Genomic DNA, 16,447 nt, shown 5'->3' with positions numbered 1-16,447 from the left:
ATCATACTGAGTTGTTACTCTTTCGCGAACCATTCGTTCACCAGTAGTTAAGCTTTATGAATCATTCGTTTACCAGTAGTGAAGCTTTTTGTGTACCTTCATGTAAAGTAATGCATCATACTGAGTTGTTACTCTTTCGCGAACCATACGTTCACCAGTAGTTAAGCTTTATGAATCATTCGTTTACCAGTAGTGAAGCTTTTTGTGTACCTTCATGTAAAGTAATGCATCATACTGAGTTGTTACTCTTTCGCGAACCATTCGTTCACCAGTAGTTAAGCTTTTTGAACCATTCGTTTACCAGTAGTGAAGCTTTTTGTGTACCTTCATGTAAAGTAATGTATCATACTGAGTTGTTACTCTTTCGCGAACCATTCGTTCACCAGTAGTTAAGCTTTATGAACCATTCGTTTACCAGTAGTGAAGCTTTTTGTGTACCTTCATGTAAAGTAATGCATCATACTGAGTTGTTACTCTTTCGCGAACCATTCGTTCACCAGTAGTTAAGCTTTATGAATCATTCGTTTACCAGTAGTGAAGCTTTTTGTGTACCTTCATGTAAAGTAATGCATCATACTGAGTTGTTACTCTTTCGCGAACCATTCGTTCACCAGTAGTTAAGCTTTTTGAACCATTCGTTTACCAGTAGCGAAGCACTTTCGGGTTAGTTATAAAACCCCAAACCACTGTTGATGACAATGAGGGATCTACAGCCACTTTAGTTAAAAATGTATACAACATAGGGAAATATATATATATATACTGCGCTCATGACACATAATAACATATAACATAATAACAGGATAATATAGAAAATATTAACAATTTAAAACACAAACAGAATCAAAAAAAGGCATTTTAAAATGGAACAAAAATAAAGGCTGCACTTTTAACAAGGCATTCTGAAGAACACTGAAAAAATCTAACAAAGAAAAGAAGTTTCAACAAAACTCAATGAAATGTTATTGGTGTTCGTGGCCAATGTCATGCAGCAATCTGCCAAGGAAGAAGACCCATTTTCTCCTCCTCCAGGTAGCTCCAAATCTCCCCCTTCCATACTGTGATAAAGTAGTAGAAGACAGAAAAATAAACATTAGGACCGACAATTAATAAAAAATTCTAGAACATGTCAAAGTCAAAGATTATTTTGTTTGCACGGTTAAGAAATTATGCTGGTCCTCTGGCCAAAACGATGTGAATTTGATGAGTTTCAAAGTGTTTTTAAAGCCTAAGAAGGCATAAGTCATAACTGTGTGCATGACACAATAATAACATTCAATTACAACAATTACAATTACTCAATAACTGTGGTATAATGACCGTATACCACAGCCTGTCGTGATCTATTGCTTAATTATATTATTTAGATATAGAGCTCCGGGAGTGCTGCGATTCACTCTAGTCTGGACTGCAGGGAGTGAACGCTGATTGGCTGTTATGTTACGTCCCTCAGGGAGTGAACGCTGATTGGCTGATGATACCCCTTCAGAAACATTTATATAGAAATTAGAAGATAAAATGAACATACCGTGATATAATACGGCATTACCGTATATGCCTCAAATCATACCGTGATATAAATTGTAGTCCATACCGTACAGCCCTACTGCATACCTTACCTATAAATGTATTTCATCCAGCTGAATAGGGACAATTTGCTCCTCTCAAAAAGTGACCCGCACCTCACTGACTTCCTCGTCGTTTTCCCTCTATGTTTATTACGTCGGCACTGCCTACAGAAAAAAACACATTTCTTCATGATAAATATTAATGTTACTGAACTTGAATTTATAACATGACATATCAGTAAACAAAGGAAGTCATCGATAAAAACCGTACCAAAAAAAGAATACTTACCACTGCAGTCCGTCAACGTTTGCGTTTTCCTTCATTTTCATGCTCTTTTTGCAGAGTTTGCATTTTATTTTGGCTTTAAGTAACTTCTTCTTTTGGAGCCATTTTATCAATTTTAATTTCTTTTTAAAAGTCTGTCTTCCCTCAATAAGACTGAGTACTTTAGCGTGCAGGGTCATGATAACTTCGCATCAAACCGTCTTCCTGTCTTGCACATGCGGACCCACAATGCAATTCGGGAGCGTCCCTTGTCGTCGACGGACGTGTACAGTGGGTAGGGGGCACGTTATACGCAGATCGTTTTACCCCATGCGTCGGACACGCCCACTCTCTTCCGTCGACGGGCAAGGAGGTCGTGCAGAAGGACTTGACAATGGAGACTCAGCGAAAGAGTAAGAGAAAAAGGCAGCCCACGGAAGAGCTTCCACATGTAGAGACAGCCATGTTAGAATGTAAGTACATGCTTTAAAGTTATTTCATTATTAATTGAGAGTGTAATGATTCGGTCACATTGCTTAGCTTCCTAAAATGAGCTAATTTGACATCGTACCACGTCTGTTCTATCACGTATTTTTTGGCCTTGCTAGCTAACCTTGTCACTAACCAATGGATTGCTAGCTGGCTAGATAGCCGACGTTGCAAGCAAATTTTAATTATCTGTAAAACACAAAAGTTTAACTCTTAACTAGGTCAAAAGACCGACGGTTCAACCACTTATCTAATGTTAAATTAGGCGAGTCAGTTACCACGTCTTTGAATAGTTTTTGGAGTTGTTTTTAACTACTAAAAAACCCGAAGACTGCTACATTACACTGTTATAGTGCTATTACGGTAATACCTTTCTCCCTGTTTTTTTTCTTTTCATTTTAGTCCATAGTTACAGTATGTAATGTTAACAACTGAATCTCTCAAACATGTCTTCTACACAATGGACTGCATGTGGAACCATGACAAATGAATTGATGATGATTTGTCATAAATCAAAATGACATATGATCATACATATTATTATTACATATTATAACATTAAAGACAATGGATAATGTCATTGCCCAAAGTGAATAAAACCCTTATTTCTTAACTAACTGTATATATTTTTTTTTAAGGTATCCATACAATTTTCAAATGAACAAAAACGTCACTCTGTATGCATTCATCAATATTCTTCATAAGGTTTTGAGCCCCTTACACCAACCATTCTTTCTGTGCTCCAAAATGTTACAGCGCCATCGAGTCAGCGGGAACAATCCGAACAGCGCAGTAGCCAAACTGCAGCAGAGGAAGCAGGTAATTAATTTTTTATTTTAAATGTTAAGCATACTTAACAGATATACTCAGATTCATGTGACTGTGAAATGTAGTTGTACACAGTATAATGATTAATAACTGATGAACGTCACTATGAAAACACTATAATAGTGTTACTTTTAAACCTCTTTTCTACTTCCTGGTTTTATGATGTTAAAATAAGGGTGCTCACCTTAACTGGTTGAAGGCTAGTGTCTAGAGGGGATCCAAGACAAGAGGATGCTAGTAATATTTACTCCATTTGTACTTGAACATTGCAGTAACCAAGTATCTACCTTTACATGATATCGTAACCGGAAAGTGCTTTGGGAATGGGAAGGAACTTAGAACAGCAATGACATAAATTAGATTGAGGTCAGTTAAGCCACTTTAAGTTAGTCTACTAAGTAGAAAATAAAAAAGTTTTTGGTTATGGTTATATTCATGGTGCTGGATTAATTGATCAATTCTTACCCATTTATTTAACGAGCTAGGTGGTCAGCTGGTCCCAAGTCTGCTTATAATATCAAAGCCACGTCTGAACACGTCTGACTGTTCAAAGCAGCATAATGGATGAAGCTACAGCAGGAACATGGCTTTCAAATAACACTAAACAATATAATCCACTTATTCTACCACATGTCTAAACTATACAGTACTCCCACTTTACTCTCTAGTTGTGCTCATTTGATTTATAATAACCTACTGTTAAAGAGTACAGATAATACTACTTGAATAGACAGTACACTCACAGTACTCTTGATACTACTGGAAATTACAATTTAATAATTATTATTATTATACCTCTGTACATTCATTACTCTAGAATGTAATTTAGAACTAACTTGCCACTATATAACCCTAATACAAGAATAGTATTAATACTAGTAAACCCCTAACCAACTGCACTACCATCATCCTGACAAAATACTACTGTTAATACATGTTTATCATTTTCTTTGTTTCAGTCCTCACCCCAGAAGAGGCGATGGATCGCTACAGCCGTGTCAGATGAAGAGAGCTGGTTTTTGTTTTGTTTTTAGAGTGCCTTTTTTTGTTAGATTTTAAAATGCCTTTTTTTGTTTCTGTTTGTGTTTTAAATTGTTAATATTTTCTATATTATCCTGTTATTATGTTATATGTTATATGTATGTGTCATGAGCGCAGTATATGTATATATATTTCCCTATGTTGTATACATTTTTAACTAAAGTGGCTGTAGATCCCTCATTGTCATCAGTTTTTTGGGGTTTTATAACTAACCCGAAAGTGCTTCGCTACTGGTAAACGAATGGTTCAAAAAGCTTAACTACTGGTGAACGAATGGTTCGCGAAAGAGTAACAACTCAGTATGATGCATTACTTTACATGAAGGTACACAAAAAGCTTCACTACTGGTAAACGAATGATTCATAAAGCTTAACTACTGGTGAACGAATGGTTCGCGAAAGAGTAACAACTCAGTATGATGCATTACTTTACATGAAGGTACACAAAAAGCTTCACTAATGGTAAACGAATGATTCATGAAGCTTAACTACTGGTGAACGAATGGTTCGCGAAAGAGTAACAACTCAGTATGATGCATTACTTTACATGAAGGTACACAAAAAGCTTCACTACTGGTAAACGAATGATTCATAAAGCTTAACTACTGGTGAACGAATGGTTCGCGAAAGAGTAACAACTCAGTATGATGCATTACTTTACATGAAGGTACACAAAAAGCTTCACTACTGGTAAACGAATGATTCATAAAGCTTAACTACTGGTGAACGAATGGTTCGCGAAAGAGTAACAACTCAGTATGATGCATTACTTTACATGAAGGTACACAAAAAGCTTCACTAATGGTAAACGAATGATTCATGAAGCTTAACTACTGGTGAACGAATGGTTCGCGAAAGAGTAACAACTCAGTATGATGCATTACTTTACATGAAGGTACACAAAAAGCTTCACTACTGGTAAACGAATGATTCATAAAGCTTAACTACTGCTGAACGAATGGATCGCGAAAGAGTAACAACTCATCAGTCAGATCCAGCTCTACCAGTCGATCCAGTGTGGGACCCAAGCCAGCCCTCGACAGCGCTTGAAACCAAGGGAGGCAGGTTTAAAGCGTGCCCTGCAGTGGTGGACAATTGCTTTTAAGCCTTCAACATTACTAATGCCACATAATAAACCTTAAATGTGAATATGAATGTATGTATTGTGAATATCTTTATTAAAATATGACAATCATCCCGTCTGTGCCTTGTTAATTTATTAACTAATTGTGAAATCCCAGGAAAATTCAGTTGCTTTCATAACCAATTGGTCAGTTTGCTATTTCACAGAATGATTCATTAATACATATATCCCCTAGTCTGTTTACCAGTAACTCCTCAGTAGTTACTGAGTAACTGTCACTTTAGGGCCCCTGGTTGTTCATCATTCGTTACTCAGTAACGAATACAGTAGTCCCCTGGTCTGTTTACCAGTAACTCCTCAGTAGTTACTGAGTAACTGTCACTTCGTCGTTCATCATTCGTTACTCATTCGTTCCTCATTCGTTACTCATTCGTTCCTCAGTAGTCCCCTGGTCTGTTTACCAGTAACTCCTCAGTAGTTACTGAGTAACTGTCACTTCGTCGTTCATCATTCGTTACTCATTCGTTCCTCATTCGTTACTCATTCGTTACTCATTCGTTCCTCAGTAACTACCTACGTTTCTGTGTACCTTATTGTAAAGTGTTACCCTGCTTTTATATCATAGTATTAATTATTTTGTGTTGTGCATAATATAATACACTATCACTGAACGTACAGACAGGTGCGTCATTTCCACCGGGGACGCCGGGGACATGTCCCCATCACTATTTATAATTTTAATTTTGTCCCCACCACTTTTAAAAATGTGTAAACCAATTGACCGTTCGCGTTGTCCAATCACAAGAGTGGTAAGGTTCGTCAAGCTTGCATTTAGCTATGGCGACGAGACGAAATCAGAGGAGAGGAAATCTTAAAAAAACTGATAAGGGGTCGGGGCTTGCGAACGGTCAATTGCGATGTGATAGGTGCGCGCGCAGGATGACATCCTCAATAGATGAATAGGAGGATGTTAATGGATCACTAGCAGCTTGCAGTTAACTCTAAGTTAATATTGTGGTGAGCTGCACGGGAAGGACGAGACAGGAGCCCAGGTTAAGCAGTCAAATCAACTCCCGCGCCGCATACACCACTCGGCAACGGGAGTTGTCTTCATGTACACCCAATAGAACAGAAAACACGGCACACCTGCCCAACACCAACAGCACTCTCACTCATGGTGTCGGACTAAAAAACTAAAGTGTCCTAAAACAATTGTCCCAGTATCCTTTGCGGCACCTGAAACACGGCGACCACGCCCACGGTCGCCACAATATCAAACATCGTAAAACAAGGTGATTTGTAGGTTTCTAATGCAGGATTGCACTTACAGCGCATTTTTGATTGCTGAATTATCTGATATCGGTTCCAGCTTTTCTCTTAGACATGATGCAGGATGAATCCAGTCAAATAGCCTTGCGACTTGCGCCTTTTTTTTTGTTTTTAAATTATATTTAATGTCATCGCAAGGGGGAGGGGGGAGGGTAAACGTGTGCTGTCTGTACATAGCGTTATAATGGAGAAGTGGCTTAATTCATTTTCAAGACAGACAGCCAAAATTGACATTTTTATTTAGAAAATAGCCGGTCCTTTTGCTTTCTGTAAAAAGCATGTTTGTGACACTGGATAACTAAATGGATATGGATATATACATCATCTAGCCTGCATGTGGAGGGCCACATAAGGTAAGAAATTGGTTTACTTAAACTTTGCTGCTGGTTTTGCTTGCTCGTGATGACCTGGTCAAAGGTTACCCACGGTCCTAAGCTACGATTGTGATCTGATTCTGGTTGGTGCTCCAGCTAGTAGGCCTATGCATTGTAGATACAGATTGCAGCTACACACGGTGCGATTGCTATGCCAATGTGGTTATAGTTGTTTTGTCTGGTTGAGATATGTGATGTTAGACATATTTATGTTAGGTATCCTAACATAAATATGTTCTGAGTCTCGCATAACCTGTGTGATTATCCTAAACTGTAGGGTTTTTTTATTTGCGGGCAGTTTGCTTATATGACGTTGCAACGAGTGAAGTCTACCTTTGTCCTTCGTGAGTGTTTACTACTTTACTGGTGGTGAGGATTTGGCAGATGCAATTCTCCTCTGGGCGCTTGTTTTTTTTTCTTTTTTTAATGCATAACATAGGCTACCAGCAGCCCTTGCTCTTCTTCAAAAGGCTGATACTCAGTACCTCGTTTCATTTCGTACCCCCTTTACAGTCTGGCATTCTTTGTCTGGTAAACTTTGTTGATGTCAAGAGAAGTGTTTAATTGCCAACACTGTTCTTTGTCCTATATGATGTGTATTAGTATTACATATCCCGAGCCAATACCCTGGTGTTTCCAACGCCGTTTGCAAAACAAGCCAAAACACAAACTGTGGTTTTCAACTTATTGTTCGATTTTCAACACCTGACAATACACTGTAGAGCATGGATCCTCAAAGTCCGGACTCCGGTCCGGACCACAACTGTGTCCGGACTCTGATCAAATAATACTTTCCATATGAGGACCCACACACAGTGGCGGTTTTAGGCACGGGCGAAGCGGGCAGCCGCTGGGGCGGCATTACAGGGGGGGCGGCACGAGCACACAAGAAAAAAAAAGATCCGCGCATTTTCTATTATCGATAACCCCCCCCCTCAACAACTCCGCCAGCCAGTAATCATAAGGGTACCCAGCACTTTTCAAACCACACTCAAGCTTATGGTTATTGTCCCCAGCACTTCTAAAAACAAACTGACGCCACTGCGTACAGAGATGTTTTCTAGGCTATTATAACTTTTATTTTCTAGTTTTATGTATATTATCTTGTGTGTATTGTTATACATGTTATTAGTGAATGTACAGATTGTATTTTATTATACCTTTTATATTCTAGTATATAATATAATATATATATTATATTCAATTTTATGTATATAGTGTTGTGTGTATTGTAATACATGTTATTAGTGAACTTACAGAGATGTTTTGGAGGCTTTGACCACTGGCAGCAGCCTCAGAAGACCCTCCTCTGAAGCAGAGTATTTCTTCAGGTCAAACACGTCCAGCTCCTCTTCTGATGACAGTAAGATGAAGACCAGAGCTGACCACTGAGCAGGAGAGAGAGATTCTGTGGAGAGACTTCCTGATGTCAGGGACTGTTGGATCTGCTCCACTAGAGAACGGTCGTTCAGCTCATTCAGACAGTGGAACAGATTGATGCTTCTCTCTGGAGAGAGATCTCCATCTATCTTCTCCTTGATGTAAGACACTGTTTTCTCATTGGTATTTGAGCCACTTCCTGTCTGTCCCAGCAGACTTTTTTTAATCTGAGTGATCAGTGATCTACTTCCTGTCTGTCTCAGCAGACCTCGTAGGAGAATCTGATTGGTCTCCAGAGAGAGGCCCAGGAGGAAGCGGAGGAACAAGTCCAGGTGTCCATTCTCACTCTGTAAGGCCTTATCCACAGCACTCTGGTAGAGAAGGAGGAGTTTATCTTCCCCAGAGTTTGGTTGTTCTTCTGAGAGCAGATTGACCCCAGTGTCTATGAAGTGCTTAAAGACATAAAGGGCAGCCAGAAACTCCTGGAGGCTCAGATGGACAAAGCAGAACACCTTGTCCTGGTACAGCCCACACTCCTCTTTAAAGATCTGGGTGAACACTCCTGAGTACACTGAGGCTGCTCTGATATCGATGCCACACGCTGCCAGGTCTGCCTCGTAGAAGATCAGGTTGCCTTTCTCCAGCTGGTTAAAAGCCAGTTTTCCCAGAGAAACAATGATCTTCCTGCTCTGTGAACTCCAGTTTGGATCTGTTTCAGCTCTCCCATGATACTTCCTGTCCCCCTGTATGGACTGAACCCTCAGGAAGTGGCTGTACATCTGAGTCACGGTCTTGGGCGTCTCTTCTCTTTTCTGGGATGTTTTGAAGAAGTCCTCCAGAACTGTAGCAGTGATCCAACAGAAGACTGGGATGTGACACATTATGTGGAGGCTTTGTGATTTCTTGACGTGGGAGATGATTGTGTTGGCCAATGTCTCCTCTCTGAATCTCTTCCTGAAGTACTCCTCCTTCTGTGGGTCGGTGAACCCTCTCACCTCTGTCACCATGTCAACACACTCAGCAGGGATCTGATTGGCTGCCGCAGGGCGTGTGGTTATCCAGATGCGAGCGGAGGGAAGCAGGTCGCCCCTGATGAGGTTTGTCAGCAGAACGTCCACCTTGGTGGACTTTGTGACATCAGTCCATATCGGGGTGTACTGGAAGTTCAGAGGAAGTCGACACTCATCCAGTCCATCCAAGATGAAGACCACTTGGAACCGATCAAATCTGCAGATTCCTGCTTCTTTGGTCTCAATAAAGAAGTGATTAAGAAGTTCCACCAAGCTAAACTCTTTGTCTTTCAGTAAATTCAGCTCTCTGAAAGTGAGGAGAAATGTGAAGTGTATGTCGTTGTTGGATTTGCCTTCAGCCCAGTCCAGAGTGAACTTGTGTGTTAAGATGGTTTTACCAATGCCGGCCACTCCAGTTGTCATAATTGTCCTGATTGGTTTATCTTGTCCAGGTAGGGGTGTAAAGATGTCACCACATTTGATTGGTGTTTCCTCCTTGACTGATTTCCTGGAAGCTGTTTCAATCAGTCTGACCTCATGTTCCTGGTTGACCTCTCCACTGCCTCTCTCTGTGATGAAGATCTCTATGAAGAACTCATTCAGAGGTGTTGAATGTCCTGCTTTAGCGATTCCCTCAAACACACACCAGAACTTCTTCTTCAAATGACACTTGATTTCATGCTGGCACTCGACAGCAGCAGATCCTAAATGAGAAAAACAACAGAAGACATCAGTTAGTGGATGGTGGCATCAGTGGGAACATGTCAATATTTATCAACTTCATGATATTTAGTGGCTTCATAACTTGGAGAAGCTGGTCATGACAAACAAGACTGCATGTTACAGATTAAAAATGTTCAGGACTATTTCGTTTTTTCCACAGCAATATGATTGGTCTAATGATAGTGAATCAGTGTAATGTGACATGCTGCAGTTTATGTTTAATATAAATAATAATAATAATAATAATAATACATTTTATTTCAAGTCGCCTTTCATGACACCCAAGGTCGCCTTACAATTCATTAAACAATGAATTGTTTAATGGGTCTCCTACTGAGGAGACCCAGGTAGGAGGGGTAAGAGCAGTGAGCAGACCCAGGTAGGAGGGGGTAAGAGCAGTGAGCAGACCCAGGTAGGAGGGGGTAAGAGCAGTGAGCAGACCCAGGTAGGAGGGGGTAAGAGCAGTGAGCAGACCCAGGTAGGAGGGGGTAAGAGTAGGCCAGTCGGATCACATGTGTTTCGAGGGTGTCAGACAAATGTTTTGGGGCAGGGGGTTCATAAGCCTGGGAGCACTGCAGGTGAAAGCCCTAGCACCCACGGGGCTCAGAGCCCTAGCACCCACGGGGCTCAGAGCCCTAGCACCCACGGGGCTCAGAGCCCTAGCACCCACGGTGCTAAGGGCCATAGGCAGGCTACGGGAACTCATATTAATGTTAGAAAACCTCATAAAGTGACATTTTCATGCCATGGGACCTTTAAGGTCAACCTGGTGTTGGACAGGGAGCCAGTGTAGTTGGATGAGAACGGGGGTGATGTGGTCGGATGATTTGGTGCTGGTGATGATGATGTTTAACATTCTTTAACCTGATACCCCAACAATAAACCTTCACATCTGGATAAAACCATTTTAACATTAAAGTTAGAAATATATATATATATATATATATATCTCAAGATATGTCATTTAATCTGAGCAGAACAAATAAGAGTCTCATACTGAATTAGCATTTGTTCTCTGTTTTGGAGATAAGAGTCTCTTCTGCCCTTTGAAATAATTGTCTCTGTCTTCTAAAGAAGAGTTTCTTACCGCCCCACAGTGTGTCGGCCAGTTCCTCCTGGTTCATCTCCATCAGGCAGAGCTTTGTGATGTCTACCACTCCCTCTATGGCACGCCTCCTCTGCTCCTTGTTCTTATCATCCACCTCCTCCTCCTCCCTCTGACTCTCTGAGCATTGTGGGTAATCTGGGAAGTGAACCCTCCAGAGCTTCTTCAGCTCCTTGTCTAGAAAAGCGTGTGCGTTCTCCTCAGCCCTCTGGAACAGAACAAACATCACAGAGAACTTTACTCTGAACTCACTGAGGACATCAGAAGCATCTGTCCTGGATTCACGCCCTGCTGGTCTAAAGAGGGAAGCCTGGAGACTATTAGCTCCACAAGAGATGCTTTCTTAATGTTCATGTAGAGCTAAAGTCAAATGTCTTGTTGGACATTCACACACCTTGATCAGCTCTGTTTGATGCTGCTGTACAGACTGAGCACTGGTAACCTTTGACCTCTCCTGGTGTGGTCTGTGGGACACACACACACACACACTATTGTATTTCCCATGACTTGTAAACATTGATATAGAATCGATATAGTCTGACAACAACCAACTGGTCTGTTTTCATCATCTGTTTGAAACTCCTACCTCTCCTCTGTGGAGGGGCATCCATCTTTAAAGTTCATCAGTCTACCAATAGACCAGTCACTCTTCATGGAGACACAGCTGGGTCCAGGGGAGTCTGCTCTCTGCTGCTGGGCTCTTCTGGAAAAACAAGAACCAGGATTTATGGACGTTTGATAGAAGCTGTACCTCTATAATCTCTAGGGCTGTCAGGTTCTGGTCGGTTAATCGATATGCACTTGTTGGACCTTCTCATTGGTCGGACAATGGCTGGTGTTCCTTTTATAAGGAACTAAGAGCTTCTTAATCCATAGGGCGGGAGGGACAAATGCAAACCAATGCTTTTTATATTTGAGTGATACCACCTGGTATCACCCTCTCAATGTTGAACTGGACCTTTACTCCGCTACAAACTAATTGATTCCAAAGAAGTCATCCGTCCGGTAGCATTGGGTTAGAAAGGACAACAAAAAAGCATGACGTAAGTGTAAAGGAAGTGAAAAGCATTTCAGCTAAAATCGTAAGGCATGAGTACGTGGGTACGTATTGAATGTTGAGTGCTGTTCTACCTGTGGTCAAGTTACATATTGCATTGTCATTTTTAAGACATAAACATGCATTTATACAGCATACAACACAAACAAAAACCATTAAAAAAAAAAGAGGAAATAAAAATCATTACTTGATATAAGTTGGTTATATTCTGTTCTGATCAACCCATAGTCATAGTACCCTTATGTACTTTATGAGATCCACAGGAAAAGGTACATAGCCTCTTTTAAAAAGAGGAGGAATAAAAAGCAAAACAAAACAATCATGTAACACTTTGTGTAAACAAATACAATTTCAATTTGATTTTAAAGGCCATCTTACTTGTTTCATTAACCAAAAAACGTGGTAAAGAATTCCATGCTACCATTTCTCTGTAGTGCAGTGTTCTCTGCCCAGCCCCCGTTCTATAAGCAGGCAACACAAATCTCCTCTCTGATGACTGCCGTGTAGAGTATTTGTGTCTATCACAAGAAAACATTAAACTATTAAATAAATTAACAGGACTCTTTGTTGTTATTATATTTCTCACAATACTAACAAGAGAGTAGTGTAACCTACTCCCTTCGTGTTTAACGGTCGATATGCTTTGAGTGTGAACACACCAGAATTGGCTTCTTGGCACGAATCGCAGCTCCATCCAGTGGGCCCCATTATATTACAACAGATGAAAGCTCAAATCAATTATTATTACTATTATTTAAGCACAGGTGAGAATGCTCTGTTCAGGAGAAGACTGCACTTACTGGCGTGTCTCAGATCCGCAACTATACGTGCTTGCAGCGCGATAGTGGGCGTGAACTCACGTACGGGAAATTGCGTATGGGCGGGCAATACACGACTGTGCAAAGCGCTTTATCCCTCCTCGCATTCACACCATGTCCACCACAACACTAAAACAGCCTTATAATCTCAGATAAATCCTCACCTCTTCTCTGTTGACTGATTTTCATCTTTAAATTGAACAGGTTGATCCATAGAGAGGTCACTCTTCATGGAGACACTGCTGGGTCCAGGGGAGTCTGCTCTCTGCTGCTGCTCTGGGCTTCAACACACACACACACACACACACACACACACACACACACAGCTGTTACTCAGACTAATGATGGAGTCATGATGTATCACTGCTGAGCTCTGAGATGGACAACAGTCAGAGACAGAGAGATCCTCTTCTTACCTCTTAGCTTTGCTCTGGTGGCCATGTTCCCCAGACAGAGTGGTCTTAGAGGTAGGACCCCCCTCCTCTCTCTCCTCATCCATAGTAGACTGGAGACCTGGACACAAACACAACTCATCCATCACTTCATTTGCCTTCTGAACTTTAGCTGTTTATTGAGAGAGAAGATCATTGTGACTGCGTCACACTAAAGCGTTATGGACGTCATAGACCATCAATATGAACCCCACAACAACATACCCACACTGCCCTCACTACAGTACAGATGTGTACAGCACATGAGAAGATTACACCTTGGAGACTGTAACTGTGCTCAAACTACAACACAAAAAATATATACGATTGACTTAAAAAAGTCACCATAGTACGATTAAAAGTAAAGAATGTTTAAATAATTTTCCACTGGAACAAAGTCTGAAAGTCACTTAACTGAACCACAGATTGATATAACATATGAATATATTATTATCGTGATATAATCATTTATTTAGCATCAGGACGAGGCGTGGCCAACGGGTCTCTTCCTCTCCCTCTAGGGCTCCAGCTGTGGTTTAAACCACAGAGTCTAGACCCACAGGAACCCCCCTGTGAAAGTGGTACAGTCCAGCAACCTGTTACTAGGAGGATTTATAAAACTGTAAATCCCAGTCGCTACGCACAAATATTTAACTTGTGATTTAAATATTAGGACATTCAAAGGACTCCTGTCTCGTCCTTCTTTTGATTTTGAGCATCAAGACAAACAAATCACTTGAGCATTGAACGCAATGTTCAATTTCTCTCTCCCCGTACTCTCTCTCTCGTGACCTTATTTCCTCTCAGTCTCCAACCGGTGACCTTTGGCGTGTTAGATGAACGTGATAACCACTACACTTCAGAAACTGAAGATTCATGAGCTAACAAGTGGGTAAAGAGTTAAATTGAAGCCAGGTGGAAACACAAAGTATTTAATAAAACAAACAAGGGCAGCCTCATTAAACATGGGCTATGAAGTTGTATCTTGCGTGTAATTATGGAGTAACTTAAAGTAGTCTGTCTGGTCATTTGACGTACACCAGCCTCATTAGTGTAAATCAACACTTGGTTTCCACAGTGTAGTGGCTATGACGTCAGCCTCAGGTCCCCGGTTCAAACCGGGCGGGAACGCTGTGGTTACATAACTAACAATAAAAACAATCATAGCACATCCACCTATTAATGAAAGGGTTAAAACAAACAGAAACCTGTTACGGCTACACAACGTCTGAGGTGGTCATTCATCACGTCCTTCTTTTCATTTTGAGCATCAAGACAAACAAATCACTCGAATATTGAACTCAGTGTTCAAATGACCACAGGTTAGTAAAGCACAACAGTGAAACATTAACTAATGTTGTATTTGTCTCAAGTAAACTGTTTTTAATTGATAAGCAATACACGTACACATTTCACAAGATGAGCTCATTATTATATACCAGTGACCTAAAGACAATATACACAGTAGTAAACTGGTCATTATTATATACCAGTAACCTAAAGACAATATAAACGGTAGTAAACTGGTTATTATTATATACCAGTAACCTAAAGACAATATAAACGGTAGTAAACTGGTTATTATTATATACCAGTAACCTAAAGACAATATAAACGGTAGTAAACTGGTTATTATTATATACCAGTAACCTAAAGACAATATAAACGGTAGTAAACTGGTTATTATTATATACCAGTAACCTAAAGACAATATAAACGGTAGTAAACTGGTTATTATTATATACCAGTAACCTAAAGACAATATAAACGGTAGTAAACTGTCGATCTTATCTTATCTTACCTTATCTACTCCGTGATTAAAATGCGTCCATACGGTATAAAGTTATAAAAGTATAAATGTAAGTGAAGAAACGGAGGTTAAAGTGTTTATAAAACAAGTTAATCAGGTGAAAGGTTTTAAAAGCGGAGAAAGAAGAGCTGCTGGCTGCGACAGACCGCTCAGATGAGGAAGTTCAGAACGGAACCGGTCTGACGTGTTTTCACACTGTCACAACCCCACTGTCTAGGGGTAGTGGGGGAGGTAACGCATGTTAAAATGTCCGGGTTATGGGTGTAGACGAACAGTTGAGAGGGAACAATAAAGGAATGACAAAACAACGGAGGAGGGTGATCACAGGTTTACTGGGGCAGGTCAACCCAAAACACAGAAGTAACAACACAGCAACTGGGCCTTGGGACTTGAGTGTTGCCAGAGAAAACTAACCCTAACCCTAACCCTAAACAAAACAAAGCTAACAGCTAACCCCGCAGAGCACACGTTACAGTTGGTAGCAACACTCCTAACCTAGTGTTTCTAAACAAAGAGCAGCACTACATGTTGTTAATGTCTAGAGGCCTCTGTCTTACCTGTCCCAAGACCACAAGGTAGCCACAAAGTACTAAAACATGGTGGGGCTAACAAAAGTGTTCACAATTAGTTCAAGCAGGGGGAGAAGGGAAACTAGGGGACTATATATATATATATACATATATATATATATATATATATATATATATATATATATACATATATATATATATCTTAGGTACGACGTGTACATATGTATATACATAATCAAAGGCTCTAACCATCCAGTCACAAAACCTTGCCACCAGCCATAGACAGGGCCAAATAGAGAGAGAGAGAGAGAGAGAGAGAGAGAGAGAGAGCCAGAGAGAGAGCCAGAGAGAGAGAGAGAGAGAGAGAGAGGGCCAGAGAGAGAGAGAGCCAGAGAGAGAGAGAGAGAGAGAGAGAGGGCCAGAGAGAGAGAGAGCCAGAGAGAGAGAGAGAGACAGAGACAGAGACAGAGAGAGAGAGAGTCCTCCTCAACAGACAGGCCTAATGTCTGATGGCTATATGTCTTTATTTCTTATATTTGTAAAGTGGGAGGGCTCTCACAGAAACGTTCAGGAGGGGAGGGGGGAGGAGCTGCCGGCTGTTTGCGA

At 40.7% G+C, this 16,447-nt stretch overlaps 2 protein-coding genes and 1 long non-coding RNA gene across 3 annotated transcripts in view; 1 reads left to right on the top strand and 2 right to left on the bottom strand.

Annotated features, from left to right (window-relative positions):
* Positions 1-13,579, bottom strand: part of LOC311369551 (NACHT, LRR and PYD domains-containing protein 3-like) — a 31,071-nt gene extending 17,492 nt beyond the window's left edge. Inside the window, exons 1-6 of the mRNA XM_084487775.1 lie at positions 13,487-13,579; positions 13,235-13,351; positions 11,782-11,898; positions 11,590-11,659; positions 11,178-11,403; positions 8,235-10,071 (exon numbers count right to left, since the gene is read on the bottom strand). Of these exons, the coding sequence (XP_084343901.1) occupies positions 8,235-10,071; positions 11,178-11,403; positions 11,590-11,659; positions 11,782-11,898; positions 13,235-13,351; positions 13,487-13,569 (2,450 nt within the window). The 5' untranslated portion in view covers positions 13,570-13,579. The remainder of the gene's footprint in view (positions 1-8,234; positions 10,072-11,177; positions 11,404-11,589; positions 11,660-11,781; positions 11,899-13,234; positions 13,352-13,486) is intronic.
* LOC311369520 (NLR family CARD domain-containing protein 3-like) overlaps positions 1-16,447 on the bottom strand; it is a 245,274-nt gene that overhangs the window by 48,982 nt on the left and 179,845 nt on the right. The gene's annotated exons all lie outside the window — the stretch shown is intronic.
* Positions 1,863-4,191, top strand: LOC311369567. The gene is made up of 3 exons (XR_014640156.1): positions 1,863-2,306; positions 3,079-3,141; positions 4,110-4,191. It is a non-coding gene; the product is annotated as an uncharacterized lncRNA (long non-coding RNA).

This window comes from Micromesistius poutassou (genome assembly GCF_964030765.1).
Source record: "Micromesistius poutassou genome assembly, chromosome: 24".
NCBI lineage: Eukaryota > Metazoa > Chordata > Actinopteri > Gadiformes > Gadidae > Micromesistius > Micromesistius poutassou.
This window is presented reverse-complemented; position numbering and strand designations above follow the sequence as displayed.